Raw genomic sequence first — 25,189 nt, forward strand, 5'->3', positions numbered from 1 at the left:
GACCCCCACACGGAGTTGCACCACTTACTTCACACTTGTGTGACTTTCTTTTTTTACCTGAGAGACTTGGAGACTTGACCTCATGCACTCCAGAGGGAGCATTGCATGAAGTTCTTGAATGCTCTCAATTCTGAGCATTCTGAGCAGCTGTCTGTTCTGAGGTGGCTATAGCAGAAGACACTGGTCAGTCAAGTTGACATGCCAGTGTGAGTGAGCTGGGGAGAAGACTGCAATTGTTCTCCCCGCCAGTTTCTTTATTTGATTTTTTTTATTTTTATAATTAGGACAGAGGGTTGCCATATCTCTCTTGCATGCTCCAGCAATACAGCTTGGAGTAGCGGGTAGCGGTGTTGACAAAACAGAACATAGAGTTGGTGACTCAAGTGTCCAGGAGAGTCTGGCGTTAAATCTGGCAGGAATTTCTCAACCCAGACTTCTCCATCCCGCAGAGGGACTTAAAGCATATTAACCCATTTTGGGCGGGAACCCCTTTTGCATGGTGTTTTAAGCATCATGTCATACTTTAGCTATTGAAAAATAGCAGATCTAGAAGCTCATAGCGCGCGGCATTGTAAAAATGTGGCGCACATTTCTAATACATATTCTTTCAGAGCGAACATTTTAAAACTTAAATCTTTGCTTCTGGGGTGTTCCTGGAATAACATATTTTCAGATTGGGGTCGTGGCCATTAAATTACATGTAAATGTGGGGTTCCTTACCTTACCACTGATACAGAAACATGTGTTTTTCAGAAAACGGTCATGAATTAGAAGACATTTTTTGAATTTTGAGCTCAGGTCTTAAGGGATTAAGCTGATGTTGCTATGGCACAAGGCGAGGGCTGGGCCCGCTGCGGGGGGGGCTGAACAATAAAGCGCCGCAGGCCGGCGGGCACAACCTCTCTCAGAGACATTTAATCTGCTAATCCGTTCTGTTTCCATGTGGCTGTAGCGCTCGTCTAACCCATTCTGACCTGAGATCAGATTCATATACGAGGTTTCCGCCGGACACACACTGGTCTGATGAACCCATTCTGACCTGAGATCAGATTCTAAAAATGTCACAGTCGCTCTTTGATTTTTCAAAAATAGCAGACCTACAAGCTCGTAGCGCGCCACTCGGTGGCGCGCTATGAGCTTGTAGATCTGCTATTTTTCAATAGCTAAAGCATAACATGATGCTGACACCAAAATGGGTGCCCGGTCAGAATGGGCTAAACCATATATGCCTTTTCACTTGACCAGGGTTAGGATTTGAGCCATCCCGGCACAGAGGGGTCCTTGCCTAGGGCGGCGGTGGCTCAGGGGTATAGAGTGCCTGGATGGTAACCGTAAGGTTGCCAGTTCGAACCCTGTGGGCTCCCCCAGAGTTACTGTCCAAGTGTCCTTGAGCAAGACACTGAACCCCTAATTGCTCCCGATGTGCTATAGTTGGTGCCTTGCATGGTTTCCGCTGCCATCGGTGTGTGAATGTGTGTGTGAATGGGTGAATGTAATGCACAATCTCTGTAAAGCGCCTTGGATAAAGGCGCTATATAAATGCACCATTTACCATTTTGCCCCATAATCAAGAACCCTTGCCAGTGTGCTGTGCGTGCATGCACACACTCCACCTCCCCTGCAACCCCCCCCCCCCTCCTCCTCAAGACCCCATCACTCAGTCCGCATTCCTTTACTAATGAGCCCCCCAGCTCTTCTACCTCCATTGCAGCTCCCACCCCAGCCTATTTACTGTACCGCAAAAATATCATCTTCTGAAGTAGTTATTGAAGTATAGCCTTGTTACCTTCTTGAGTGCAAAGCGTGTTGAGAATATGATGCTTGCTTTCCATGTAGTTGGGCTTTCTTTGACAATGACACACTGGTCTGATGAACCCATTCTGACCTGAGATCAGATTCTAAAAATGTCAGCCGCTCTTCGATTTTTCAAAAATAGCAGACCTACAAGCTCGTATCGCGCCACTCGGTGGCGCGATATGAGCTTGTAGATCTGCTATTTTTAAATAGCTAAAGCATAACATGATGCCGACACCAACATGGGTGCCCGGTCAGAATGGGTTAATCTATTGTTCATGTTGTCATCTAAAAAATAAACAGAATTTGGAACCAATTCAAATTTCCTCAACCAATTCCTGTATCTTTTTTCACAGGTTAAATTATTTACTTTTTTTAATCTCATCTAACCTGTATTTAACCATGCAGGAAGGAAGTCCATTCTTCTTCACAAGGCAGATGGCATCAACAACAGCTTCAAAAACAATTAGCCTTCTTGCATGCTCACTTTCACTTTCACACACACACACACACACACACACACACACACACACACACACACACACACACACACACACACACACACACACACACACACACACACACACACACACACACACACACACACACACACACACGCGTCATTGACATTTGACATCACAATGTCAAAGCAGAAACAGATCAAAGTCCTGTAGCCTACACATGGATTATCTTTCATTGTTGTTGATCATATTTCCCAACTGCAAGACATCTAGCTAGTGAACTCTCCCCGTCCCCAAACAAACTAGTCCTGATGTCCCGTGTTGACAGAGATGGGCAAAATACATTGAAAATGTATTTTGATACAAAATACAAATACTGGGTCAAAAAATGTATCTAAATACAAAATACAAAATACATCTTCCATCCCAGCGAAATACAAATTACAAAATACAGAAAAAGTATTTCAAATACGTATTTCAAATACATGTATTTCAAATACTGCCCATCTCTGATGGGCAAAATACATTGAAAATGTATTTTGATACAAAATACAAATACTGGGTCAAAAAATGTATACAAAATACATCTCATTTCTTCCATCCCAGCGAAATACAAATTACAAAATACAAAAAGGTATTTCAAATACGTATTTCAAATACATGTATTTCAAATACTGCCCATCTCTGCGTGTTGAGACAGTTAGCCAGGTCCAGAACACCACGTGGCAGCATGGGGGCATGGACTCAGACCAAGACACGTTCCAAAGAGGTAGGACAGAGACAGGCAGAAATTCTTTAATGAAGAATCTCTGTGATGGTGCATTCTTCTCCACTCTGAGTGAGTGGTACCACATGTAGGCTTGCCCTGGGGTTTATTGAGATCCCTAAATCTCAGCGCAAAGAGATGACAGCCTATAAGCTCCCTCGGCGCAGCCTGGAGAGTCGAGCCCCAAAGGTGATGGGAGATGAGTTGAGCAGTAGGGAGCACAACGCATTGACTCAACAACATACCATAACCAACGTGAACCTCTCCATTCTGGAGGGGGATGCTTCGCGAGAGAATTGCAGGTCTACAGGATGGCAATGTGCCGTGTTGCTCCTCCAATGCATTGTGAGCTTCTAGATCGGCTGTTTTCAGCGAATATATTTGATGTAGAGGAGGAAAAGGAACAGAGCCAACCATTGTCTCCTCCTAAACTGTCTGAAATAAGTTACGGATGGATGGATGGTCTTGTATGTATGATGTGTATGCTACAGTAGTATACACAGTTCAGTGACAGTCACGGTACCGGTTTTTACTTTGTATTATGGTCATGGCACCAATATGAATGGAAGATTAAGCCATATATGAATGAGGCACCATGGTTTTACAAAGCGTTTTCATTTTATGTGTGTGTGTGTGTGTGGGGGGGGGGGGGGGGGTATCCAAAACCCAGTTGGTGATAATAGTTTGTATGACTTGTGTTTGTCCCCTTTCGTTTGAAGTACGACAGCTAACCTTCAAACGAGGGGAAGCCTGTGGTTATTGTTCAGGATCACTTTTCCTTCCCCCTTGCCTTTGTTTCCCCTCCTAAGAAAATGGATTTATTATTCATAGATAATAATAATAATAAATAATAGTCCACCAGGAGACCAGGAATAATTCATACCAGTGGAACGACTCTCGGTCTGACTCAGACGCACCGCTGGGAGAAGAAAACCCCTAGCTGAGCATATATCTTAATAAGTTGTTACATTTCATGGGATTGTGTATTAGTAATAACAATGAAGGTCGTATATGTTGGTCCACTGATCACCACTGGCTTGGATAGAATTACATTCTCAGAATGCCTCGCTGCTGGTGGACAGCCGGACACTGCACAGCCCTGGCTGCTTGTGGAGGAGCTATGTATTGTCCACCTTCTCTTTTAACGTCTCCATCTGCATGCCTGGCCAAGGATGCGTCACTCTAAAGCAGTGAGTAGTGAGGAGGGATATGCATGAACAGCTATATGAAGAGTTGCTGCTGGCCAAAATACAGATCAGGTAGTGTAGAATGAATCTAGCATGCAAGGCTTGAAAGTATGGCCACTTAAACGTGTAACCCCCCCAATTAACCCATTCTGACCGGGCACCCATTTTGGTGTCAGCATCATGTTATGCTTTAGCTATTGAAAAATAGCAGATCTACAAGCTCATATCGCGCCACCGAGTGGCGCGATACGAGCTTGTAGGTCTGCTATTTTTTGAAAAATCGAAGAACGACTGACATTTTTAGAATCTGATCTCAGGTCAGAATGGGTTAATCAGACCAGTGTGTGTCCAGTGGAAACCTCGTATGAATCTGATCTCAGGTCAGAATGGGTTCATCAGACCAGTGTGTGTCTGGCGGAAACCTCGTATGAATCTGATCTCAGGTCAGAATGGGTTAAGAATAAAGTAGTACGGACTACAGATTTTGATAAGGAATCTATTTTCATCAAGCTTGACTTCAACACAGCTGTTTAAATCAACACTTTTCACCTGAGAATCTGCATGGCACAAGAATACATTTTGCGTAGGGTCCTAGCTTCTTGTGAATTAGAAATTGATGCTGTCAGTCAGTGCTTGTGAAGCAGTTTGTAATATCATTACTGACAGACATAAACCTATTCATGCCATCATATAACAGCAACACTAGTGAAAATAGCTGATCTACAAGCTGTACAAACTATATTGTTGAAAGTGTAGGAACGGTTTAGCCTATAATGACATGCCCAAAATAGGTAAGCCGGGTTGAAAGTGGTTAGGTCTGTCTGTGGGTTCTATAAATATTTAACCACAGTATTAACAACTCGTCGCTGAAATATAACTACATTGGATGTGTGGGAAGTTAAGTTGGGAACACAGGCTCTTTTTTCCATTTCCTGAATTTTTTTTTTATTTTTATATAAAATGTTTCCTCCCGACAGTGGCAATATTCAGTCATCAGTCAGAGGTGCAACCCTGTATCAAAGATAACTGATCTACAAGCATGAGCTTCTAGATCTGCTATTTTTTGCAAAAATGACAAATCTTCTCTTATGGGGCCGCCCCGGGCACAAAATCTATTCGAATGTGGTGTCTGTGGCCAAATGCATATCAATGTGGGTGTCCTTGACAGGAGAATTGAGGGTATGTGCATGCATAAAGTGAGTTTAACATCGTTTAACCCATTCTGACCGGGCACCCATTTTGGTGTTGGCATCATGTCATGCTTTAGCTATTTAAAAACAGCAGATCTACAAGCTCATATCGCGCCACCGAGTGGCGCGATACGAGCTTGTAGGTCTGCTATTTTTGAAGAATCGAAGAGCGACTGACATTTTTAGAATCTGATCTCAGGTCAGAATGGGTTCATCAGGACCAGTGTGTGTCCGGCGGAAACCTCGTATGAATCTGATCTCAGGTCAGAATGGGTTCATGCAATCAGATAGGACCTTTCTGTTTGGATGTATGGGCTGTCATGGCCAGGAAGTAGTGTTTTGCCACTCAGTCAGTAGGCATTCCCGCATAACTTCCGGGTACCCCCCCCCTTCTTCTCGCCATCCCTTACAAGTATGATTGAACCCTACAAACCCTCCCGCGCACTCAGATCAGCCAACGCAGGGAAGCTGGAAGTACCCTCACTAAAAACGCCGGGACAACAACGCTCCACACGTCCCAAACTCTTCTCCCTTCTGGCTCCAAAACTGTGGAATGCACTTCCCATTGCAGTCAGAACTGCAGCATCACTCCCAATCTTCCGCCGTAGCCTGAAAACCCACATTTTCAGACTCCATCATGGCCCATAGCACTTACCCCACCCGCTAAGATAGCATTTATGTTGGCTTAGATAGCATTTGATACAGACTTATAGCATGTTATGTAGACTGCACTATAATTGTATTGTATATAGTCATAGCACGCCATAATACATATGTATAGCATAGTAGTAAATATGTATAGTTTATATGTATAGTGTATGTATAGTTTCATTATATAGATATTCCACTGTTACCTTCTTAGCTTACGCATGTCTCATGATAAATGCTTTTATGTGATGTATTCCCATGCTTTTGTTCTTGCTTAAATGTAAGTCGCTCTGGATTAAGAGCGTCTGCTAAATGCCTACATTGTAAATTGTATCCCTCCTCCAGATCTTCGGGGAGACCGAGCCGGTGCGAATGACGTCGGAGGGTTCGGACTGCCGCTGCAAGTGCATCATGCGCCCGCTGAGTAAAGACGCGTGCGCGCGCCTGCGCAGCGGCGCCGTGCGCGTGGAGGACTACTACACGGTGGAGACCGTCAGCTCGGGCTCCGACTGCAAGTGCTCGTGCACGGCGCCGCCCTCGTCCCTGAACCCCTGCGAGAACGAGTGGAAGATGGAGAAGTTGAAGAAGCAGGCCCCGGAACTGCTGAAGGTGAGGAGAGGAGGGGAACTTAAAACCCATTTAGGCCTGACGACGTCGAAATTAAAAAAAAAAAATCTAAATTCTGACAGTTTTCTGAAATACCTCATGTTTCTGTATCAGTGGTGCTCAATATTTCATGCCAAGGACCCCAAAAATTATATGTAATTGGCCGCCGACCCCCATCTGAAAATATGTTGTTCCAGGCAGGAACCCCTCAGAAGCAAAGATTTGAGTTAAAAAGGTTAAAAAAAAATAGCAGATCTACAATCTCATAGCAGGGCGCATTATGAGCTTGTAGATCTGCTATTTTTCAATAGCTAAAGTATAACATGATGCTTGAAGCACCAAAAGGGGTTTTAAATGCCATGGCGGGACGCATCCCAGTGGGTTTTATCACGAGTACAGGTACTCACCTTGAAAAGTGGTTTGGATACAATTTACAATTTAGGCATTTAGCAGACACTCTTAAAGGTATATTCAGTGATTTCACTCAAAAAACCTTAGGTTTCGTTTTTGGCTGTGGGACCCAGCCTTTCGTCCAATCAGGATAGAGAGTCAAAAACGAAACCTAAGGTTTTTTGACCCCCAGGGGTTAACTGGGGACAGGGAGGAACTCCTTATATGGCCAGCACACTCTATAGTAGGGAGGATTATCACAACAAAACAAAAAAATAAGTGATATTTTAATTAAGTGAAATCACTGAATATACCCAGAGCGATTTACATTAAGCAAGAACAAAAAAGCATGGCAATCACATACATAAAAAGTAGTTATCACGAAACATGCGTAAGCTAAGTGGAATATCTATATAATGAAAACTATACATCCAAACTATACATACTATACAATACATATATACTATGAAGTGCTATGACTACATAAAATGCAATTCTAGTGCTGTCTACGTAACAAGTCTGTATAAAATGCTATCTAAGTCTACATAAAGTTGTATCTAAGGGGCTAGGGCAAGTGCTACGGGCCATGATGGAGTCTGAAAAGGTGGGTTTTGGATGGTACTAGAACAGTGGTTCGCATCTTATTGTGAGTCTCCGGAACACTAGCATATTTCAAACAATCCTCAAGGACCACCCCACTACACCTGCCCACAAAATGACCACCCCACTAGGACCACCCCACTACACCTGCCCACAAAATGACCACCCCACTAGGACCACCCCACTACACCTGCCCACAAAATGACCACCCCACTAGGACCACCCCACTACACCTGCCCACAAAAGTATGTAGATAGGAACGCATTGGACCACAATGGAAACAAGCCTCCAGGACCTTTTTTGTGTGTTGTCCTTTTAGCATAAATGCTTCACTGTACTTTGTGCAGTTTAAATCTCTTGACTAATAAAGTATTGAATGAATGAATCAATTTATTTAAACATTTTTAAATGAATATTTACCATTAATAATAATGTCAAAGCTGAATACAAGCTCACAACATGTTGCACCGCAGCACGTTGTGAGCTTATCAGTGCATGGTACAAAGTTACTGTACAGTTACTGTCCATTAGTAGTGTCCAGTGGATATATGATGGTGCAACTTTATTATGCCCAACATACTATTATGCCCATATGGACTGATGAAATATTATTTAAAGATATATTCAGTGATTTCACTTAATTCAAATATCACTTATTTTTTTGTTTTGTGTTGTGATAATCCTCCCTACTATAGAGTGTGCTGACCATATTAGGAGTTTCTCCCTGTCCCCAGTTAACCCCTGGGGGTCAAAAAACCTTAGGTTTCGTTTTTGACTCTCTATCCTGATTGGACGAAAGGCTGGGTCCCACAGCCAAAAACGAAACCTACGGTTTTTTGAGTGAAATCACTGAATATACCTTTAAACTTATTTTTGATACTTTTAACAATAAGTACAATATATGTTTTTTTTAAACAATTGAAACCATTTCCTGATGGAACACTATGCCATGAACCACTAGTGGTCTGCCGGACCACTGTTTGAGAAGACAGTCAGAACAGGGTAGAACAGGGTACTACCTTCCATCAGATGTTTCTTCAATTGTTTTTTAATGTCGTTGCCTTGCTTTTCTTTTATTCTCCATTGTTCTGTAAAGCACTTTGAGCTGCATTGGATGTCATGAAAGGTGCTATACAAATAAAGTTTTATTATTATTATTATTATTAATTTGGTCCTATATAACACTGCACTTGCTCTCAGCACTCATAAGACACCCATCCCCATACACATACACCCATCCCCATACACATACACCCATCCCCATACACATATTGCAGCTTTGGACAAATCTGAGAGAGGTTTCTGTATATAGTAGTAGAGAGTCTTGGACTGCACCGCAACTCGGCAGGTAACATCTGTGGCTTAACCCATTCTGACCTGAGATCAGATTCATACGAGGTTTCCGCCGGACACACACTGGTCTGATTAAACCCATTCTGACCTGAGATCAGATTCATACGAGGTTTCCGCCGGACACACACTGGTCTGATGAACCCATTCTGACCTGAGATCAGATTCTAAAAATGTCAGTCGCTCTTCGATTTTTCAAAAATAGCAGACCTACAAGCTCGTATCGCGCCACTCGGTGGCGCGATACGAGCTTGTAGATCTGCTATTTTTAAATAGCTAAAGCATAACATGATGCTGACACCAAAATGGGTGCCCGTTCAGAATGGGTTAAATGTGTTATTTGTAGTACGGCCATTACTGTCCATTAGTGTCCAGTGGATATGTTCTGGTGCCCACCAAGACTGACCAAGAGATATATACAAACGTTAATAGAATCGATAATTTGATAATAATCTGCCAGTCTTGTCTAAGGTCTAGACTTACAATATACTATATCCCAGGACATCTAACCTACCAGAAAATAAGCCAATGACTCTTAAGTACTTGATCAGATTAGGGTGCAGACAAGAAACAGTGATATTCATTGTGGACCGATCAGTGTGCTTGTAAGGCAAACGGCCGTGGGAAAGGCTGGCCGAAGAAGAAGAAAAAAAAACATTATAGAACCCTAAATCCCCATCGAGTTTAAAGGTACCAAAGGTCATCGCTCGTCCCACGTGACCTTTCTAATGTGTTATCTGATCTAACATCTGCGGATAGCATCTGAGCGCCGCACCGTATGTAAAAGCACACATTCATTTCTCCACTGGCAGAAAAGAGTATGCACAGTATGTACCATATGAAAATAAGAAGCAGATCCAGATGTCGGAATGCCATTTGGTCCAGCAATACCTATAGTATAGTTTAACCCAATAACGTTAAAGGTATATTCAGTGATTTCACTCAAAAAACCTTAGGTTTCGTTTTTGGCTGTGGGACCCAGCCTTTCGTCCAATCAGGATAGAGAGTCAAAAACGAAACCTAAGGTTTTTTGACCCCCAGGGGTTAACTGGGGGACAGGGAGGAACTCCTTATATGGCCAGCACACTCTATAGTAGGGAGGATTATCACAACAAACAAAAAAATAAGTGATATTTGAATTAAGTGAAATCACTGAATATACCTTTAAAGGCTCATTTTTGATGAGCGATTCCTCCATGGCACAATGTGAGAGGAGGAGATAACGGAAGGAAACAGCAGGCTTTGTGTATAGGCGGTTTATACAAGGTGTTTCAGAGCTGAATGCACAGGCCTCCCCACTTAACTCAACAAAGACGTCAATAGAGTTAATCATCAAAAGTGTTTTTAGAGGTGGAGTGGGGGGGGGGGGGGGGGGGGGGGGTCAAACATGGTGGTGAGTACAGAGTCATTAATTAATGTGTCTCTCTGTCCCCAGCTGCATTCCATGGTGGACCTGTTGGAGGGGACCTTGTACAGCTTGGATCTAATGAAAGTCCATTCCTACATCAACAAAGTGGTCTCCCAAATGAACAACCTGGAAGAGGTAAGATGAAAAACCCTCCATAGATCGTAACATGGCCCGTTTCAAAGTCTTTGTTAGTTATAAATAAATAAATAAAGCTGTGTCTGCTATTTGACCATAAATTATGAAAAACGGGAAAAAGTTATAGTAAACCTTTTTGTGAGAAAACCATCTGAATTCCAGAGATTGACTTAAGAGTACTTATTAAACGTGCCCTCTTGTGGCATTCAGTATTCAGAATTCCGTTAAACCCTGCGGCTACAATAGTAATGTTGCTGCAGAGACTTGTCACACCAGTGTTTTATTTTTATTTATCTTTGGCATTTTACAATTAACAGTTGATTAATCACGTCAGACTAATCCTGGACCGGAGTTCAATAATAACTCAAACATCATTAAAAGGCCAACAAACCAATAAGTGTGTACATGTGCAAAGAAACAGTACACACACACACACAGCAACAGACAAAAGATGCAATACACTCAGTGTGTTGTATTCCTGTATTCCTAACACGAGCCTCACAATTTACAATTACAATTTAGGCATTTAGCAGACGCTCTTAATCCAGAGCGACTTACATTTAAGCAAGAACAAAAGCATGGGAATACATCACATAAAAGCATTTATCATGAAACATGCGTAAGCTAAGAAGGTAACAGTGGAATATCTATATGATGAAACTATACATACACTATACATAATAAACTATACATATTCACTACTATGCTATACATATGTACTATGGCGTGCTATGACTATATACAATGCAATTATAGTGCTGTCTACATAACATGCTATAAGTCTGTGTCAAATGCTATCTAAGCCAACAGAAATGCTATCTAAGGGGTTACAGGACATAGGCCTACACAAGGACACGAGAGCTAAGAACATTTTGAATGTCTTTCGTGTGTTTTGTAGGAGGCGCCAGCCCTCTGCTCTTCCCTTCGCCCTCTGCTCTTCCCCTTCGCCCTCTGCTCTTCCCCTTCGCCCTCTGCTCTTCCCCTTCGCCCTCTGCTCTTCCCCTTCGCCCTCTGCCCTTCCCCTTCGCCCTCTGCTCTTCCCCTTCGCCCTCTGCTCTTCCCCTTCGCCCCTTTCTCTTAGCGGCGTTTTGCCGACAGATGAATCATACGACTGTATTCTTCTGAGAAATCTATTTTCTTCTTGTTGTTTGGCAGTCGATCAAGACGAACCTCACACGCGAGAATGACTTTGTTCGAGATAGCATGGCGACCCTGACCAACCAGTTCCAGAGATACGAGAACTACTCCAACATTATGCTGAGCATCAAGAAGGAGATCTCCAGCCTGAGCCTGCAGCTGCTCCAGAAGGACTCCAGTGACAACAAAGTCCAGGTTGGTTTGGTGGCTACATATTTAACACCCAATGTGTGTTTGAAAGGGTTTCACTGTTTATTTTACACTGTGGAAGGAATCACTTGCGCTGCGAAGTTCAGCCACCTCCGAACAGGGGGTGACTGGGGGGGGTGGGGGTGACTGGGGGGGGGGGGGGTGACTGGGGGGTGACGGGGGTGGGGACGGAGACGGGGGGGGGGGACGGAACTGGGGCGGGGGAGACGGGGGGCGGGGGGAAATGTGTCAAAAAGACAAAGCATTAGCTGATTGTACTTTAACCCATTCTGACCTGAGATCAGATTCTAAAAATGTCTATTACATCCTGACAGTTTCATTATTAACCCATTCTGACCTGAGATCAGATTCTAAAAGTGTCTATTACATCCTGACAGTTTCATTATTAACCCATTCTGACCTGAGATCAGATTCTAAAAATGTCTATTACATCCTGACAGTTTCATTATTAACCCATTCTGACCTGAGATCAGATTCTAAAAATGTCTATTACATCCTGACAGTTTCATTATTAACCCATTCTGACCTGAGATCAGATTCTAAAAGTGTCTATTACATCCTGACAGTTTCATTATTAACCCATTCTGACCTGAGATCAGATTCTAAAAATGTCTATTACATCCTGACCGTTTCATTATTAACCCATTCTGACCTGAGATCAGATTCTAAAAATGTCTATTACATCCTGACAGTTTCATTATTAACCCATTCTGACCTGAGATCAGATTCTAAAAATGTCTATTACATCCTGACAGTTTCATTATTAACCCATTCTGACCTGAGATCAGATTCAAAAAATGTCTATTACATCCTGACAGTTTCATTATTAACCCATTCTGACCTGAGATCAGATTCTAAAAATGTCTATTACATCCTGACAGTTTCATTATTAACCCATTCTGACCTGAGATCAGATTCTAAAAATGTCTATTACATCCTGACAGTTTCATTATTAACCCATTCTGACCTGAGATCAGATTCTAAAAATGTCTATTACATCCTGACAGTTTCATTATTAACCCATTCTGACCTGAGATCAGATTCTAAAAGTGTCTATTACATCCTGACAGTTTAATTATTAACCCATTCTGACCTGAGATCAGATTCTAAAAATGTCTATTACATCCTGACAGTTTCATTATTAACCCATTCTGACCTGAGATCAGATTCTAAAAATGTCTATTACATCCTGACAGTTTCATTATTAACCCATTCTGACCTGAGATCAGATTCTAAAAGTGTCTATTACATCCTGACAGTTTCATTATTAACCCATTCTGACCTGAGATCAGATTCTAAAAGTGTCTATTACATCCTGACAGTTTCATTATTAACCCATTCTGACCTGAGATCAGATTAAAAAAATGTCTATTACATCCTGACAGTTTAATTATTAACCCATTCTGACCTGAGATCAGATTCTAAAAATGTCTATTACATCCTGACAGTTTCATTATTAACCCATTCTGACCTGAGATCAGATTAAAAAAAATTCTATTACATCCTGACAGTTTCATTATTAACCCATTCTGACCCGAGATCAGATTCTAAAAATGTCTATTACATCCTGACAGTTTCATTATTAACCCATTCTGACCTGAGATCAGATTCTAAAAATGTCTATTACATCCTGACAGTTTCATTATTAACCCATTCTGACCTGAGATCAGATTATAAAAGTGTCTTCGATTTAAAAAAAAATAGCAGACCTACAAGCTCGTATAGCGCCACTCGGTGGCGCGATATGAGCTTGTAGATCTGCTATTTTTCAATAGCTAAAGCACGACATGATGCTAACACCAAAATGGGTTCCCTACCCAAAATGGGTTAAGAGCAAAGCATTTAAGTTAATGTAGGGCTCCAGATTTTTATGTCCAGCTTTGAGGGTTTGTGCACACACACACACACACACACAAACATTGCGTTGACACAAACATTGAAAACGAAGGTGAGGACGCAAGCTGTGATCGACCAGAATTAGATGATGTGTGACGATAAGAGCGCCCCTCACTTCGGTTTTCGTTTATTCATAATGGGGAGAATGTTGCTGTGAAGAGTCGATATTTTAAAATCTCAAATTAACATGATGATGACGCCATCCACAAAAACCCGCAACTATGTTGAAGGGAAAGGTCTTAAGATGAGTAATAACTCGGATAGTAGGCCATAATGTGCATTACTGTCATACCAGAAATCCTTATCTCATCTTGTTTTATGCTGAAACTCATTTCTCACAACACACGGTTGTTAAAATAAAGTTTTTGGAATCCCTAAAAAAGTGGTAGAAGAAACGAGACCAGACTGAAACGTCTCCTAAAACAGCCTTTATACAAATCAAACACAACAGAGCGCCGAAGTCTGACGTCAATATCGGTAGAGGGAGCAAATCCACGGGTTCATGTACTTTTCATTTGCATTGTAATCCCCATAGGGGGGGATTTTAGATCGCCTCAAATAAGAACTGTGTTTGAAAAAAATAAACAAATCATCCCGGCCGCTTCACTCATATGGATATGAAGAATCAACTGACTGAGAGAAAACGCTATTGTTACTGCTACTGAATTAGTTACATTTACACTAGAAGCAGACTGTATCATATATGAGTGACTGACTGTCGCAAACGATACAGAGACACCTCCCTGACAATAACGCAGAGACAGCTTGTTTATTTTTGGACCACAATGCTTACATGAAAACGATTTTAAGGAATCGAGGGGACGAGCGAGTGACCATTACTCAATGGCTCTGGTCTCAGCCACCACGGTGGATATTTTGACATTCCGTTTTTTTTATTTTTTATGTTGCCACTACTGTTGGAGCAGCCATAAACTACACAGGTTCATCTCGATGTTCTGGGCATCTTTGTAATGTTAGTGTTAGTAAAAAAGCAGGTAAAGGAGTAAAGTTTGAGGCAAACTAACATCAGTCACTCTGCCGTTCAATGTAGTGGAAGAGGTGCGCCTGGTGAGGGTTTTACCCCCGCAGCTACGTCGAGTCCGCCTACAGGAAATACGTAGGCTGCGACCATGAGACCCGCTACGGAATCGGTCTATAGCAATGTCCCAAAACCTAATAATTTATTCAACAGTCTATAGCCTACATACTGTAGGTAGAAAAAGTCAAATGAGCAAAGTCCTGCACACTGTTCTTGCACAGCATTGCATTACGAATGTTTTGATGCTGCTGGATCGTTAGAGTAACCAGCGTCAATATGTGTGCAAACACTACAGATAAATTACAAACAGTGTGCACGCGTATAAAGCGCAGTCACTTTCACGCAAGTACACATTAAACCCATTCTGAACGGGAACCCATTTTGGTGTCAGCATCATGTCATGCTTTAGCTATTGAAAAATATCAGATCTACAAGCTCATAGCGCGCCACCGAGTGGCGCGCTACGAGCTTGTAGGTCTGCTATTTTTGAAAAATCAAAGAACGACTGACATAGAAACATAGCTTTATCAGAAAACTGTCAGGATGTAGAAGACATTTTTAGAATCTGATCTCAGGTCAGAATGGATTAAACACAAATACACACAGGCCAATATTGACACCGTCCGTCACTGACGCAAACCCAAATGTTTACAGCACACCGCCGGTGATGGGAAAACCAAGGAGGCTGTAAAGGTTGCCAACAAAAAGCCTCCTCCCAAGCTGCCCAAGGAGAAGGTCATAAAGCCAAAGAAAGAGATGCTGAAGCCCAGTAAAGCTGCCAAGCCTGTCCCCACAGCCAAGGCCAAGGTGGTGGTTGGCAACCAGCCTGGCGTGGTGAGAGGGGGCAACCAGCCTGGCGTGGTGAGAGTTGGCAACCAGCCTGGCGTGGTGAGGGGAGGCATTCAGCCTGGCGTGGTGAGGGGCATCACCTATTACAAGGGCGATGTAATAGACAACACTGGCGGGAAAGGTAAGCCACCCCCACGACCTCCCAAAACAGAGGAAAAAAGAACATTCTGTTTTCACTTAAACTGAGTTTGCATTCGCCCTCGTGTGTGTGTGTGTGTGTGTGTGTGTGTGTGTGTGTGTGTGTGTGTGTGTGTGTGTGTGTGTGTGTGTGTGCGTGCGTGTATGTATGAGATCATCTTTGTGCTGTCCTAATAAATCATATTGTTATTATTACTTGAAGTGATTCAAATGATATGATTGATATGATCCTCAACACATCTTGTGCTAGATCAGCAACCGTGAGAGACGGAGGATTTGTCTGTTCGCTAAAATGGGAGGCATTGAATCAAGCGCTTCATTGGATTGATTTCATTTCCAACAGAAATGGTGCTGTAAACATTTACAGAGTGTGTGGTGGAGGAGCGAGGCCATGAATCCGCTACGACCGTACTTTGCACTTTTGGCGAGGAGGAAAACGAAAGCAGGAATCTGCTGCTGTGTGGCACGGAAGGTCACCCTTAATACCAGATTTATTCCCGTGTTGTTTTAAACAAAGCAGGTCTGCTTGCTGCAGGATTGCACCGTTTCGGTCGGTGCATATTCAGCAGGGCAGGAAATCCAAATCTTTTATTGACAGAATACATTTGGAGGTAAATGGAATGCTGCCTCAGTGGAATGCTGCCCACGGCCGTGGCATATGCCTCGGTCTCACTCCTCCTCACACACAATGTACGAGGACCCTCATCAATGCAGTAGATGAAAGCCGACAAAACATTTCCTGACTCCTTCCAATCCTCTTTAAGTCTAGTTGAGTGAATAGGTATGCTGCGTTTGCACAGGGGCACACGCGCATGGCGCTGTCACACCGCGTGTTCTGCTTTGCCTGCATGCCCGGCCAAGCCAAACTAAACTCCAGATCCGGATCCTGCAGCCAGCTCTTTGTCAAAGCGGTGAAGAGCCATTTGGCCGCATTTCCATAATCTCAAGACAGTGTCTGGTTAGATTAGGCAGTAAGGTGGAGACTAAAGGCACCTATAAAAATGGAGATTGAGATTCTTACGTAAGGATATACTATTTATACACTTTCATACGGCACTCTCTCCGCTTCCAGCCGTCTCAGAAGATCTTCTCCAGCGCCGTTTGTTCCTACAATAATAATATGCCCTCGTCGGATCCTGCCGGCCAGGTAGTTCTCTCAGGCTTTGCAGGAGAACGCATGTTGGCCAGATGCTGATGCTCACTGCCTATGAGGCGATGCTGTCTAATCCCCGCACATCTGTCTGGCAGCGCAGGAAGTCAGAGCACGAGGAAGAGAGAGAGCGAGAGAGAGAGAGAGAGAGAGAGTGCAGATGAGAGGGCAAGGGGGAGAGAGAGAGAGAGAACAGGCTGTCCCTCTGTTGACACTGTCCTCCATGTGGCGCTTATAGCGTCGCTCTCCTCTCCACTGCCGGGGATGAGACCAGGAGGGGTTGTGGAATTCTGTCTGTGAATAGGAAGGCAGCGGGAGCGGCTGGCTAACAGAAGGGGATAGGACAGAACAGGGCCAAAGGAAGCTGGAATGGTCTCCGTGGCGTGTTGCATAGCTAATGCTTTGCCTTTGATGTGAAGTTCTGGAACGTTACACAGCCGCAATATGTCTCCCCCCCCCCCCCGATAGTGAGGCTCGTGTGTGCATCCGTCTCTGAGTACGCATTATAAAACACCTTTAACTTTGCACACTGCAAGCATTTCTTGCTTCTCCCTTCAGAGAAACAGCATCTGACCCTGTTTGACACATCAGAGCGATGTTGTTGAAATGAACAAGCTAAACTAGTGCAAACACGGCTTAGGGAGAGTCTGAGTTGTTAAGATTTCCACTTAAAGTATTTAATTTCCCTGGCCTGACTCCTGCTCCCCCCCCCCCCCCCTCTTCCCAGACCACTCTGCCAAAACACACACCGCCCACCAGCAGGCCAAGGAGAGCCAATCAGAGGACGAAGGCCCCGAAACGGTCCTGGAAACATTGAGGTCACGAGGTCAACTACACCCACGGCTGACGCCACGCTTCCCGTCACCGTCAGCACCGCCACCACGGCGGCGTCCACAACCACGAAGACGACCCCGCCCACCACCACCACCACCACCACCACCACCGCCACCACCACCGTGGCAGCAGGGCGGGAGAGACCGGCTCCGACCATCGTGCTGATTCTGGACAACTCCGACAACAACAGCAGACCCATTCTACACAGAGCAGGTAGGTACGCGTTATTGTTATAAGGCAAAGGCAAGGCAGTTTTATTTATATAGCACCTTTCAGACACGAGGCAATTCAAAGTGCTTTACAGAATAAAAACAAATACAGAGTGCAACAGTGCACTTCAAAAAACCCATTCTGACCTGAGATCAGATTCATACGAGGTTTCCACTGGACACACATTGGTCTGATTGACCCATTCTGACCTGAGATCAGATTAAAAAAATGTCAGTCGTTCTTCGATTAAAAAAATAAAATAGCAGACCTACAAGCTCGTATCGCGCCACTCGGTGGCGCGCTATGAGCTTGTAGATCTGCTATTTTTAAATAGCTAAAGCATAACGTAATGCTAACACCAAAATGGGTTCCCGTTCAGAATGGGTTAAAAGCCCAGACAAGACCTAGCTGTTATTAAAAACATCATTCGGATAGGCAATGTTAAATAAATATGTTTTTAAATTAGACTTTAAAACAGCTATGGTTGGGGGATTTCCTAATGTAACCTGGAATATTGTTCCAGGTTTGTGTGGTACATAATAGTGAAATGCTGCTTCCCCATGTTTTGTTCCAACTATGAGGTGAACTATCAGTAGGCCAGCCCCAGATGACCTAAGGGTTCTAGATGGTTCATAATATGGCTTCAGCATGTCTGAGATGTACTGTAGCTAATTCTCTGGGACACTGGTGGCCAATGTAAAGATTTTAGGACTGGTGTAATATGGTCATATTTCCTAGTTTTCGTCAGCTCTCTATCAGCAGCATTTTGTAGCACATTTGACCAGGTACGTGCACACATAGACATCAAAGGGGGGCTTCAGCACCTGCCCTTTTACCCGTCTGTAAAACAACTGCCCTCTCCAGACCACGAATGCAGCGTTTACTACATGGTGACAGAAATGCAAATGCCACTCCTTTCCATTCCAGCATTCATCAGTTCATGTGTTCACGTTCAGCGTTCTCCTGAACGTTAACACAGTATTTTGCGTTGAACTAATTTGTTTAGAAATCCAATGTTGTACACTGCATCTCCACTAGCTAAAGAGTGCTGTGTTGCGCCCCGAAAATAGCTGATCTACAAACTCTCAACGCGTCGTAGCGCGGACGCGTTGTGAGCTTGTAAATCTGCTATTTTTTGTCCAATAGTGCCCCCTCTTACGGGATTTCAGCCCCTGCCCCTCAAACACTCTCTGCACGTCCCTGCATTCGACTGCCAATACAATGCTCCACTAATGAGACTGTACTCACTGTACAATGCTCCACTAATGAGACTCTACACACTGAGAGTGCAGTAGTAAAACGGCAATTTAGTACCAGATAAGAGCGCAGGTTTTCAACTGCCAAGATCTGCTGTGACTGTGAAATTTGTTGTTTAAAACTCATACAGAAGTTAATGCAAGCCAGGCCTCTCCCCAAGCGTTAAGTTGTTTTGGTCTGCGTCTTCCTTTGGCAGGGAAGATCCTAGACTGCGAGGGGACTCTGGCATCCATTGAACAGCCAGAGAAGAAACACAGCTACGGGCGTAACGAAGGCGCCTGGATGAAAGATCCCCTGGCCAAGGACTCCAAGATCTACGTCACCAACTACTACTACGGCAACAACCTCGTGGAGTTCCGCAACCTGGAAAACTTCCAGCAAGGTGCGTACCCGCTCGTTTAGCTGCATTTCTCCATGTTGTCTGTAAGCGTCACTGGAGATTAATTAACCCATTCTGAACGGGCACCCATTTTGGTGTTGGCATCATGTTATGCTTTATCTATTTAAAAATAGCAGATCTACAAGCTCATATCGCGCCACCGAGTGGCGCGATACGAGCTTGTAGGTCTGCTATTTTTTGAAAAATCGAAGAACGACTGACATTTTTAGAATCTGATCTCAGGTCAGAATGGGTTCATCAGACCAGTGTGTGTCCGGCGGAAACCTCGTTATGAATCTGATCTCAGGTCAGAATGGGTTAATGTTGAGGAGTCGGTAACCCTCTGCGAGACTGATGTGCCCTGTTGGAATGTAGGCCTCGGGGTTGCTTCACAGCAGTGGGTGGGAAAATCAACTCTTTCTTGCATGTAACCGGACTGAGGAATAGGATTACCTCCCCCCGTAAGAGAGAGAGAGAGAGCCCAGATGATCTCCGCCTTCATGGGACTTGGACTTTGTTGATCTAGATGTGTTTGGACTCTAAATGCACTTGCATGCGAGGAGCACCCTGGGCTCTCTCCTTTCATATCCAGCAGGGTGGTGAGTTCACAGCCCCGTGCGGATGAGTAGGTATCTTGTTGAGTAGCTATGATGCTTGCTGTGGTTTGACATCATGTGTGCTCTGGCCTTTCCTTTGTACTGGGCACAGCGGAGACGGATTAGTAGTGTGGGCAGGGGGGCGGAGAGGGAGGTGCACCGCACCGAGTTGCTTTTGTCCATCACAAGGCTTTCTTTCCATTAACAAAATGACTACTTCCTGTTGTAGGAAGTAGTCATTTTAGGACAGTTGATAGGATGTGATTAGAATACGACAACTGTCCTCCACAGTATCCGTTTGTTCAGCGGTAACCACTAAGGCAACCGCATGTCCCATGACAAGCCATTGTGTACACAGTCTGTGACTATCCAAACATACATGGTATTATGTCAGTGTGTGGGACACATACGACAGGATGTATCCAACTTCATAATATACAGGATAAAGCTGTGTTTGGTTCCGACGTACTAACAGTCCGACATGCATTAGTCCGACACCCTACCCAAAAACCTAACCTCAAAGGAAGCCACCGGTTGGTTTTAACCTGCCACGCATGTATAGGGAGCCACATGTTAGTTTTAACCTGCCACGCATGTATAGGGAGCCACATGTTAGTTTTAACCTGCCACGCATTTCGGGAGCCACATGTTAGTTTTAACCTGCCAACGCATGTAGGGAGCCACATGTTAGTTTTAACCTGCCACGGGATAGTTTTAACCTGCCACGCATGTATAGGGAGCCACATGTTAGTTTTAACCTGCCACGCATTTCGGGAGCCACGGGTGAGTTTTAACCTGCCACGGGTTAGTTTTAACCCAGGGTTAGTTTGTAACCGACCACGCATGTCGGGAGCCACATGTTAGTTTTAACCTGCCACGGGTTAGTTTGTAACCGACCACGCATGTCGGGAAGCCACGGTGTTGTCGGACTAATGCCTATCTTTCTATATTACTATGTAACCAATGTATGCGCCCCCATCTAACGCAAACCAACACTGCTTCCTGTGTCCCGCAGGCCGCTGGAGCAACCTGTTCAAGCTGCCGTACAACTGGATCGGCACCGGCCACGTGGTCTACAACGGAGCCTTCTACTACAACCGGGCCTTCACCAAGAACATCATCAAGTACGACCTGCGCATGCGCTACGTGGCCGCATGGACGCTGCTGCACGACGTGGTGTACGAGGACACCACGCCGTGGAAGTGGAGGGGCCACTCCGACATCGACTTCGCCGTGGACGAGAGCGGCCTGTGGGTGATCTACCCCGCCATAGACTACGACTACTCCCAGCACGAGGTGATCGTCATCAGCAAGCTGGACCCCGGGGACCTGTCCATAAAGAAGGAGACCACCTGGAGGACGGGCCTGAGGAGGAACTCCTACGGGAACTGCTTCATCATCTGCGGCGTGCTGTACGCCGTGGACACGTACAACCAGAAGGAAGGCGAGGTCAAGTATGCGTTCGACACCCACACCAACACGGAAGCCATCCCGCGCCTGCCCTTCACCAACGAGTACGCCTTCACCACCCAGATCGATTACAACCCCAAGGAGAAGCTGCTGTATGCTTGGGACAACGGCAACCAGGTTACATACCGCGTACATTTTGTCGAACCGTGAGCACGAAGCCGCGTGTGTGTGTGTTCCGGATAAAGCTTCCAGTACCCTGGAGCGTAGAGGGGAGCGCTCAGTATTCTTTTTGACAGTCCAGAAGCAGCCATATTGGATTCCTAAGGACAAGGATGAACCTGCGTATGCTAATCATGACACGTTGCAGTGTACCAAACAAGCACTGCTCAAACACAATGTACGGAACGTACGTGTGTTGGAATGTGACTGTATGTCGAGAATGGACAGAGAATAATAAACACGGAGTTCTATTCCAACAAAAAAAAAGACATTAAATAAATGAATAAATAAATGTTACCTCAATTTCATCATTCAGTGTAGCTGAAGTATCCAAAAACATCCAGTCCATAAAAGTGTTGACAAGTCTAGACGTAACCCATTGTCCTTTAAACAGTGTCATGATTCTTTTGTATTATTCTTTTGCTTTCGCCATCATGTTTCAGGTAGAATACTTTACGTTATCTCATTTTGGAGCAAAACTCTTCAGTTCTCTGCCCGTCTTATGTCAATAGCCTGTTAACCACTTAAGACTATTAGTTTATACTTTGTTGTACGACGGTGTTGTGTGACAAAAATAGCCAATCTATGAAATTGTAGATCTGCTATTTTCATTGTTTTTGAAAAGTTTAGAGATTTTTTTTTGTTTTGTTTTTGAAGATGTTTGAAATGTTTTGACATTTCTTGAAATAAAATGGGTTTCTTTTCCTTGTTCGCCGAAAATAACAACATGCCCAAAATATGGACACCAGGTTGAAAGTGGTGAACTCCATCCATCCATCCGCCAAGCACTTTGATCGTTACGGTAATTTGTGACGTTATCCTCTTTCTGAGGACCTTTACTGTATACTATATATGTTTATTATTCCGGCCTCAAAATGCAACCTGTCTTTCTAATATTCACAATGTTTTGGTCTGCTATAGTCATTTCTCATGTATGTACTACATCTTTTAGTGAGGATAGGGGATGTGCTGAATACACTGACACGAAACAAGACAGGAACGCCCAAAAACGTCACATCCGTTTTTTTACCCTGGGCAGAATTTTCTATGGCTGCTAATGCAACTCTTTCCAATCCTTAATCACATACGGACAAACATCTATGCCGATAATATCTAACTTGCGGAGGTAACGTGCCTTGTCCACGGGCAACAGATCGTTCAATCGTTCAGTCACGTATGGCATTGCAAATACGTTTGATAATCGCTACTCTGCGCAATATTGTTTTGGAAATGCCGCAAATTGCATTGCAGTGAACGAGAGCAAATCACAACTTACCCTGGGGGTGGTGACTCCGCCCAGAATACGCGTTTTCGTGTCAGTGTATATGGTATCATACTATCATAAATTAAATTAAAGGGCTCAAGATCAATCCATTTCTTTTAAAATGTTTTATGATGCAAGTTGTTGTTTTTCTTAATATTCTCACTCGTTTAAATCTCATGTATGAAAGCATAATGATTGTTATTGTATTGTTCATAACAATTGCAAAGTCACTACATTTTTATTTTATTTTATTCTTTAGTGTGTTTTGTACATTCTTACCCCAAGATCAATAATTAAGACCAAATCTAGATACATAATTAATGTGTGCACTCTACCATTAGCTAAACACAAATCTCCATGATTGCTTGTTTTTATTTTTTATTTAACCTTTATTTAACCAGTAAAAAAAAACTATTTTTCAAGTGGGAACTGGCCAAGCGGCAGAATACATGAATAATTACACTTTCAACGCTACATTGTACATGTCAAGTTATACAACAGCCAAACAATGAATCCACGAACAATACCTCCAGAAGCCTCTAGAATATATACAACAGTACACTAACAATAACCGGGTACAAGAGCATTTGTACATGAATACACGAGTACCTTTATGGACTGGAACCAAAAGAGGAAAAATAACAACAACAAATAAATATAGTGCTAGTACGCTCTCAGAAATTATTCACTGTACAGTATCTAGCCAATATACAGGCAGTGATAAGCTTTAAATTACACATAAGTGGTGTGTTTGCCCTTGTGCACGATTCCTTCGTTTTTACACAACCACTCAAATTTATTTTTGCCTGTTCTGGGATGATCTTGAGTGTTTTGTTAACTTTATTCAAAAAAAAAAGGGCATGCCCGATTACAATATTCAGTACAGTAGCAATGTGTTTGTTTGCATTGTCTTTGTGTGTCAGTGTGTATTTTATTTTTCATTTTTTACAGAGATAATAACGCTATAGGAAATATTATGCTGCACATACAAAACGAACTGTGCTTTCCCTGTGCTATGAAATAAAATCATCCATTTTTAAACGCTTGTTGTGAGACGTCTCACATGGAACAGCCCTCCCTGTCCTGTGCCGATAGTAGTGACTCATTTCTTCTGACTTAGCTCTCTCAATAACAGCATTATAGGCCGTCTCTCTTTCTTTTTTTAAATATATCTTTTATCCCACGAACCCATTTTTCACCCCCGTGTCAATCATCTAATGTGATCCTGGGCTCTACACACCCTCCACCAACCTAGTCCCCATATATGGGGGACAAGGGGAGACCAACGGACTTGAACTCATGCTTCCTTCATGCCTGAGTGTCCAAGTTGCTCCTTTACACCCGACAGGGGGGGAGTTTCCCTGGTTGGACGTAGCGCGTGGAAGGAACACGTTATTCCAACCAGTTCCTTTCCCCTCCATCAGGCGCCCCGGCTGGCCAGGGGGAGGCAGTATAGAGACCAGTTCCTTTCCCCTCCATCAGGCGCCCCGGCTGGCCAGGGGGAGGCAGTTTAGTGACCAGGATTACTGCATGTTTTTTGTGAGGGTACCTACCCTAGGGGACACGGGGAGAACATGCAAACTCCACACAGAAAGGCCCTTTCGCCAACCCCGCCTTCGGGTATGGGTACTGATGCCCCAAAGTTATTAGTGCAGCCGTGCCCGGCAGCCAGCGAAAACTAGAGTTCTCAACAGGCCCTCATCAAACCCTGTACAATCATGACACTGCCCCCGCTGCCACCCTTAGATTTCCATATATGGAGCTGACCTGTTCTGACATTCCACAAGTTGATCTGACCTCATCAAACCCTGTACACTCAAGACACGCTCCATATATGCATATGGTCAGTACAGAATTCATTCCATATGTTGATCTGACCCGACATGCCAAAGCGCCAACGCTCGCCCAGCAGTCTGCTGTCACCCAGGCGGATATGTCGATCTGACCGCCCATTCCAAAGCGCCAACGCTCGCCCAGCAGTCTGCTGTCACCCAGGCGGATATGTCGATCTGACCGCCCATTCCAAAGCGCCAGCGCTCGCCCAGCAGTCTGCTGTCACCCAGGCG

The 25,189-nt window shown here is 44.0% G+C and overlaps 1 protein-coding gene across 1 annotated transcript in view; it reads left to right on the top strand.

Annotated features, from left to right (window-relative positions):
- Positions 1–24,168, top strand: part of LOC310872053 (olfactomedin-like protein 2A) — a 32,689-nt gene extending 8,521 nt beyond the window's left edge. The window contains 8 exon segments of the mRNA XM_083783744.1: positions 6,392–6,655; positions 10,428–10,535; positions 11,691–11,867; positions 15,472–15,660; positions 15,663–15,787; positions 17,682–18,001; positions 19,452–19,637; positions 21,246–24,168. Coding sequence (XP_083639870.1) covers positions 6,392–6,655; positions 10,428–10,535; positions 11,691–11,867; positions 15,472–15,660; positions 15,663–15,787; positions 17,682–18,001; positions 19,452–19,637; positions 21,246–21,850 — 1,974 coding nt within the window. The 3' untranslated portion in view covers positions 21,851–24,168.
- Positions 24,169–25,189: the final 1,021 nt, after the last annotated feature.

Source organism: Protomyctophum parallelum (assembly GCF_964188405.1).
Source record: "Protomyctophum parallelum genome assembly, chromosome: 15".
NCBI lineage: Eukaryota > Metazoa > Chordata > Actinopteri > Myctophiformes > Myctophidae > Protomyctophum > Protomyctophum parallelum.